Source organism: Habropoda laboriosa, unplaced genomic scaffold (assembly GCF_001263275.1).
Source record: "Habropoda laboriosa isolate 0110345459 unplaced genomic scaffold, ASM126327v1 scaffold38, whole genome shotgun sequence".
In the NCBI taxonomy this organism is placed as follows: Eukaryota; Metazoa; Arthropoda; class Insecta; order Hymenoptera; family Apidae; genus Habropoda; species Habropoda laboriosa.
In genome coordinates this window covers 776,972-785,482 of record NW_017100163.1, presented here as the reverse complement: position 1 = coordinate 785,482, position 8,511 = coordinate 776,972, and the positions used below count along the sequence as shown (strand labels likewise).

General features: G+C 34.5%; 1 protein-coding gene across 1 annotated transcript in view; it reads right to left on the bottom strand.

The window, feature by feature from the left end:
- LOC108578481 overlaps positions 1-8,511 on the bottom strand; it is a 35,590-nt gene that overhangs the window by 4,047 nt on the left and 23,032 nt on the right. Inside the window, exons 8-9 of the mRNA XM_017941829.1 lie at positions 8,000-8,191; positions 6,204-6,359 (exon numbers count right to left, since the gene is read on the bottom strand). Of these exons, the coding sequence (XP_017797318.1) occupies positions 6,204-6,359; positions 8,000-8,191 (348 nt within the window). The remainder of the gene's footprint in view (positions 1-6,203; positions 6,360-7,999; positions 8,192-8,511) is intronic.

Here is an 8,511-nt window from a genome sequence, read left to right as displayed (position 1 = left end):
ATTTTGGAATACTTTTACCTTTTAAAAATTCAAGAAGAAAGATGAAAGTTACACTTATATCCTCTGAAAAAAGTGAAGCTTTTCATTTAGTAGTTACCTACGAAAAAAATCCCCGAACTTTTCCTTCTTTCTAGACGCTTCAGAATGGTGTACCTTCTTTTTCTGAAATATTTACAATTACCTATTTCAAGCAAAATGTTTACTACGATAGGTTGTCAGAATTGCACGAAGAATCTTTTGCAATGTGTTAATAAATGTTACTTTCATTATTTATATTATTCGTTCAGTGATTTATGGATGGGTGTATACATGGTGTTATGGTGAAACCATTCAATTTGGTAATTTGCTGAGTTCTTGGATCATCGTATTGGTGAATATAAGAAATTTTCAAATATTTAGAAGAAATATTGAATAAGAGAAGCATTAATGAATATGAAAGTGTTTTTTCAGGTTTCCAGGATTCGAGTTGGAATTCAATTAAAATAAGAACAAAATGAAATCAGAGCTAAAGTAGACTAAGATTTTATTAGAATAGAATTAAGTATGTTAAAATACACTAGACTTGAGTTAGATCTAACTTATATTTCAATTAAGGCTAGTAAAAACCAAACTGGACTCGAATTAAAATTGTTAAGATAAATTGTATTTAAGTTAGGCTCAATTTCAATTTTATTAAGGATTAAATGCTATTACATATTGTTAAGTTGCTAATCAAATTAGTTAGCTGAGTTACTTTCACTACATTTTAATTACAGTAAGTGTGAATTATTGTCCAATGGTTTCGACCGTGAATAACGAATGTACAATTTTATGAATATCAAATTTACATTACATTCACTATTAATACCATTTGAACTGCTCTATACGATCACCTGAAACATCGATTTATCACTTTCATTTATAATTACGACATGTGTCACAAAAAGTAGCATGTTTCATATGTCTTACTGTTACATCCTCAAATATTTTCCTTCTTACTCTTTAGCTCTATCTGCATTTACAACTAGTCACCCACTTTCACCATTACTCATACTGGACTCTTCGCCTTCCAACTCTCCTCTCAACCCTCTTGCATAGTTACAACCCAGAGTCCGCCTTCCCAGAACCCTTAACCTTTTAGGTACGGCGCGCTCGTCCGCAAGTGGGTACCCCTGGGACGGCGCGCCTGGCCGCGGATGGCACAAAAACCGTTCATGACGATTCTCTGACACGTGTACTCTTCAACGACAGCTTCGATATTGCCAGGATGCGAAATAAAGCAAAAAACGTATAATACCGTCGAAAATCATGATATCCACGAAAGTCACTATAGTGTCGTACCGTCCAAATTGGTGCTATCCACGAAAGCCACTGTAGTGGCGTTCCGTAAAAAAACGAAAGCCACTATAATGGCGTACCGTTCCAATTGATGCCATCCGCGGAAGCCACTATAGTGGCGTACCGTATCTAAAGGGTTAAATAGCCCTATTTTCTCCATTTCCGCGTTCATTTCTCCACTCTACCACGCGCACGTCACGTAACCTCAAAATCTCTATCAGATAAAGTTCTGTTTCTGAGCAACGACGATCCTGAAGAGTTTTAATTCAGTGATACCCCAATATCTGCTCCTAGTTCCGAGGAATTGGAGCAAACCGGGCATCACATTACGAAGAATAGTACGGTACACATTTTGTCGTTTCTTACGAATATTAGGACGTTTGATAAGACATTATACCGTTTCGCCACGAAGAATAGCACATTTTGGATTTTACCGTGAAAAATAACACGTTTCGGCGTGTGGTCAGTTGAAATTTGAAACTTCGAAAATATTGTTTAATAAATAATAACTCCCTCTAATCTCCAAAGGGAAAAAAATATGAAAATGTTTCTTACTCTCGCCTCCGATGCACCGAAGGAGCGAACGAACCGAAAAGAGATAACAGCCAGCAATTCCCTCGATAACAGTCGTGACGCAGATCCAAGCCTGCGTCAATTAAGCGAGGAATACTGTATATTATGATCAGATGAGGACAAAATTCTAATTAGATCAGATTCGATCATATCTGACCTTACACGGTCCAAAAAAAAAATCTCGTCGATTGCTGCAATGTAAAATTAAACATACCCGCTACTTTTCGTGAGAAATTGCTCGAACGTGTGAAAGACGAAGCATGCTATTTTTCGTGACGATGAAGTCTATTTGATATGAAAAATCAGCATTTTGCGTCGATAATGAAATTTTTACTAATACCAAAAATCTATGTTCAGACGGATCTATTAGCTTGGTACAAATGGTCTGTCGTTTCTTCAACGACTGAAATTGACGGGTCGATTTTTAGTGCACAGTAGTCAGGAAGAAGAAATTCTTTGTAGTACTGAATAGTAAAAGAATTCATAATATAATTGTTTCGACATTGTTATCTAACGTGATAAATAATCAGGATATGCGTGTAATGTTTTTATATACGTTTAAACGCAAAAACTGCGGTAAAAATTGCTGAAAATATAGATTTAGCATTTAAAGAAGGTTATGTAAATGTTAGGACACATTAACGTTGGTTTGCATAATTCAAGAATGATGACATTTCATAACGTTTTAAGAGAAATTATTGAAAACAATCCACGGCAATTCTCATAAATATTCAGACTACCCTTTTTTTCAACCATCTGTACAATTTGTTTTAACGAACATATTATTTCAAAGTGAAGACATTTTTAATAAAGACAATAAATAAATTTCTCAATTCGACGAGTGATGATTTTTATTATAATAGCATAATCATTCGGAAATGTGTATAGAATCACGTAAATAGAGAAAGGAACAAGATGTGTCTAATATGCACTAACGTAATAATTCTTTACATATTGAACAATAAAATTTAACGAGTAAGATCTCCGAATTCGAATTAGTGAGAACATTGCCATAAATAAATTTGATTTCTTGAACGAGCCAACACTCGAAGCGAGACACGAATAAAAGGAACGTTTATTTACATTCTGTTCACCATTATCTACGCTGTTTCTCCTAATTAGACAATCGCCAGCAGAATATTTATTTTGATAACGAACACGCCGTATGTATCAGCGTATTTATATCGAGAAGCGATGAACTATGCGTCCACAGACTTATCTCCAGAGTTTCCATGGCTATTAATGCACATTTACGAGGTCATTTATCACTTCTAATTGTTTCCCTATAATTTTATCGAGGAAACGGTGCGAGAATTCGAACCGAGTGCCATAACTTTATCGTGGACGAGTGTTTCTTATTACTTCGAGCGAGTCAACAATTTCTATTCGTTGATTACACTATCTAATAAATTGAAACCTTTTCCCTGATTTGCAGTATCCACTGCGTAATCCTTCCTCAGATTTTGAAAAACATGGGTTTCTGTAAACACGCACGATTTTGCGCAAAAATGAAGTATTACGTGGAAACTAAAAACACTGGAAAGTACAATTTAATCTTAAATATGTAAGATATGCGAGATTCCGGCGGCGAAGTGGTGGCCTGGAATTTGTCACCCAGGAAGAGAAAGCGCGCGGGTACCTGAGGGTCCCATAAACTAAGCCCTTTCCCCGGAAAGTCGAACGAGGGGGCTCCAACGGTTTTTCGGAGCTACGTGAGATGCGACGTGGAACGAACATTCTGGAAATAGCCGTCGAGCGAGACGGACGTCGGAAACCTTAAGAATCGCATAGGAATACAGAATAAGTTATTTTTGGGATACCGCACTATCCTGACTTTAATTCTTTGTTTTCGAGTGGTGCTTACAAATATAAAACGGAGTATGTATCCTGAATATATCAGTGTATACAGTTATTAAATTTTGTGCTTTTGAATGGCTGTAAATGGCCATGTGTCGTTGGTTTCGAGAATTACCGTACCCTCCGTGTCTTAACGTAGCCTATATTCGTTGATGTAAGACGGGTTGCTAGGCTACGGGGATATTTTTAAACGTTAATAATTAAAAAACGAAGCTTCAAACGCAATTTCTTTATTCTTGATTTTCGTCTTATATTGGCTTCTAGAATCGCCCCTTAAATTTTCTACCACCGCCCTGTATTACATTCCTATCTCAATTTGTCGTTCAAAAAAATTGAACAATGAATTTATTTAAAAAAGATACCTAAATGATGCTTAAATCTGTTTCACATTGTCTTCAGATATTATATAATGAGATTCAAATATATAGCATTCTCAATATGCAAAATCATAATAATAAGAATCTTTTAAGTTCATAAATAATTGTTTGCTTTTCAAAGGCTTCGTATTAATAAGTCATACGTATTCGTGCATTGAACACCGAAATTGTTTAAAACTGAGAGTGATCAGGAAAAGTTCTTTATAATTCCGTGATTATTATCTAAGAATACACTGTGGTGGACACCGTGCACATGTTGCCGACAGATATTTTCTCTTCCTGTTCGGATTAAAAACCGTTTCGGCACTTTTTCTGGACAGTTTCTTCTTCATAAGTGTCTACAGAATCCGATATTGTGTAGCAGATTCGTGCTAGATAAAGAACTTTTCGTGGAAATACAAAATTATTGCGTAGAAAGTGTACATATCTCTTTTTTTTTAAACTTTGTGTACACTGATATATTCAAGATACTTTGTTTTATGTTTTAAAGCTAAATTCAACTTTCTTCAACGTTTTTACAAAAATTCCATGCTTTTGAAAAACAGAGGGTGGTAGAGCAATTCGACTTGCGGATTCATGTTTAAGATGAGAAACTCTAGAAGGATCATCCAGTGAATACTGTAGATCAGAAGAAAGGTCTTAATTTATTATTATTAGACAGTGTGTTTTCTCGATTGGAAAGAAGAATTTATCGTTCGCAGAGGACTTTGGTCAATGTTCAGATTATTCGTTTAAAAGCGCATTAATTGAAATTTGTTCTTTTAATACGATCAGACTTTATTTACGTTAGAGTTTGATACTGAATTTTTTGTGTCATATTGTTTATTATTAGGTCATCCCATAAGTTCGTGGCAAAAACGAAGAATATTTGAATGAAAAATCCAAGAAATTTTATGGCACTATTAAAAAAAAAGTGAGAAGTTTAGAAACGAAAAAACGATTACCTATTCTGAAAATTTTCTAAATTTCATTATAAAATTTGACACGGACTTACAAAATGATCTAATGTCTAGAACAGTGGTTCTTATCTGGTGCTCCGTGAACTTAGAGAAAGTGTTCCGCCAAAATTTGAAAATCAGTGAAAAACTAAAACGGTTTTTCAAAACGAAGGGAACGATATTTTATAATATATAAATAACGTGAATACTGGTATGCAAGGTAAAAACGAAAATATTCTAACATCCACTGACAAACTGTCAGCATTTCAAAAAAAAAAAAAAAGTATCACTTTGGAGAACGCGCACAATTCAAAAAAGGACAGTAGACATGTTTCCTTCAGTCCAAAACTAACAATATCGATGAAATAATTCCTATTATAACACAACATTTAACATTATTAGAAGGAAAAATTGCGAAATACTTTCCCGCGTTGAATATCGAAAATCATGACTGGACACGAAATCCATTTTCTGCAGTCAACACATCAAGTTATGAGTTTTCGTTACAACGGGTCGTACTCTCAAAATGAAATTTTCCGAAATAACAGTTGAAGAATTTTGGATTTCTGTACAAACCGAGTTTAAAACTATTTCTGAAAAAGCGATTAAAATTTTATTACAATTTTCAACATCGTACTTATGCGAGCTTGGTTTTTCGACATTAACGAATACTAAGGCAAAGAAACGTGAAAGGCTGACAAATATAGAAGAGGAAATGAAGAGTAGCTATTTCACACGTAAGACCAGATATTGAAAACATTTGTAAAAATCATCAGGCCCAAATATCCCATTAAAAAAATTGTGACAATTTTCTTTTTTTTTAATTTCATTTACTGATTGTTATTTGCTATTGACTAATATGTAAACTGTTATTTATGTGACTTTTATTTATTATGCAATATAAAAAAATATACGTATATACTGTTTTATTTTACGACTGTGTTCCGCAAAAGTCTTGTAAAATTGGAAGTGTTCCGTGATTCTGAAAAGGTTAAGAACCACTGGTCTAGAATAAAGCGTATCCTCGAATGTAGAAATGCTAATTAGAGTAAGTTTTCAAGTGTTTCACTAGGCTGTTTTATGTCCACATTAAATATGACATACAATATGAACACAGTACTACTACGTATATTGCTTTTACCAGGTTCTCTAGGGAAAGGAGCAGAACCTCCTCTCTATCATCGTTGAGGGGGTTTTTGACTTCTGATAGAACGTCAGCCACCTCGGTTAAAGAGACTTCGTTGTCCACTCCGTTATCGCTGCTCGCTGTGCTCGATTCCGTGCTGCATTCTGCGAGCTGTTAAAATTATTTAAACATTCAAATTAAAATCAAAATTAAAGTTACAATGAATAATAGATATTAACGTATTTTTCGTCCTGTTTACGGACAATTTTATTTACACGATACGTTCAAAGTAATCTTAACCCTACTACGGTCTTTAGATCCTTTTCGACCCAACACACGTTCTTATTTTTTTAAGAACTTCTGTCGTTATCAAAAAAATGTAATGAAATTGTTATGAATATATTTGTTTCCGTTCTCTGAATATTATGCGTTCATTGTCTGGGTTCATATTGCGTGTTGGTAAGAAAAATTATTAGACATTAGGCCCTTGGGTCTCTTTTGACCCAATGTGAACGAAGCGTTATCAAAAGGCAGAAATCAATCATAGTCAATTCTTACAAAACAAAACAAAAGTGGGTGATGACAAAGTCGAACGAAAAGGTAATTAGCATAAAACGACTAGAATCCTTTTATTAGTGGCAAAAAAGTGAATTATCGTAGGGTGGAATCGGAATTCTGATACGAAGCACAAATTTTTTTGTCGCTGTAGAGATGCAATGTGAGATTTTCTGGGACAGTATAGGTAAGTATTTTTTCTCATGCGTTTCTTTCTATTTCATCAACGAAGTCTTTCACAATGAAAGCACTGTCCACGAACGAAAACAGCGGAAGAGATGCTGGAAAATATTACAAATCTGACGGAGCCTGTTGCAACGACATCATCAGCTGCAGTTTGAGCCATACAAAGAGGGGTAGATGCCATTTTTGTAACAGAACTGATAATAAGAGAAAAGAAAATATGTAAGAGACATTGTCACCAAATGTGTAAAACTTGTTATAAATAAATAATTGGAACACAATATATCGTTTTTCTGCAATAAAATATATTATAAAAGAAACAACAACATATTTCTGTATTTCCTTCATCCTCCCGTTACATTATAAAATTAAAAATACGAATCTCGCATTATTTGGGTCGTTTCCGATCCAAAGACCTTAAGTGTATTTAAGTAAGTACCTACATGTAGTTAAATTGAGGACCGTAGCAGGGTTAAGTTCAGTTTAAACATTCAACTATTTGCATCATTTTTTAATAGCTGTATATGTATTTGAATAATAATGTTTTATCTGTTTTATAAAATTCTCATACTCGCGGTATGCATAATTATTGTATTTATAATTATAATATAATTGTATAGGAGAACATTAAATACATATAAAGTTGTGAAAATGCAATTTCTGTGAATTTGAGCTGACTGCAAGATTTTATTTGTTTTTCATCAACGTATGTATTTATATATGTACGTGTAAAGTTACATAAGTGTATACTTGTAAAGTAAAATAGTTGGTGGATAGAATCAGTGTAAAGGTGTTTTTACATTAATATACAAAGTGGTTCTCTTTCCTCCCGAAAAATTCACTTTTTGCAGTTTTGCAATTTTGCTAGTAGAACAACCATATACATATAATTCAGATTTCTTAATTCTCAATGTTATAAAATGAAATTATAATTAGATTAATTAAAGTTAACGTATAACTGAAAGCAATAATAATTTTTCAGTTGATACGATAAGGCAAAAGGCTAGAATGGACGTTATGAATATTTCTATTTATTCTTCGGATTATTCATTTTTATTTGATGAAATACTTACGTTGAAATCAGGATCGTCCGTGCTATCGTCGCCCGCCAATCTGTCAAGCTTCGATTGCAGCGTCTCGTTTCCTGATTCGTCGTCGGTGCTTCCTTCGTCCGAACTCACCTGTGAAAACTTGCGTTTCGTCTCTGGAGGATGTATGGGGCTTCCAACGGATTCTGTTGCTGATTTCTCTTCCGGAGTTGTTACCTATTGTTCGGTACCGAACGTAGTCAATTCCATTACATTAAACACCTTTTGCTCGAAACGAAATTACCAATTTTCGGCTTTATGACGCGGACACCCGCCTGTAGTCCGTCCAATGTGAGTCGAGTCAGTAGAGGTACACAAAACATTCGTATGCTAAGCATGTGATAAATGCAAGGAACTCCAACTACTGTATGACGAACGATAGTTCAGGAGTGGATTTGCATGGGGCTATGTTAGGGATTGCTTCGACTTCTCGGGCTTAGCATTACAATATCTGAAGATTGTGAATACGCTCCTGTTAGGGCTTGCGATCGTTCAAG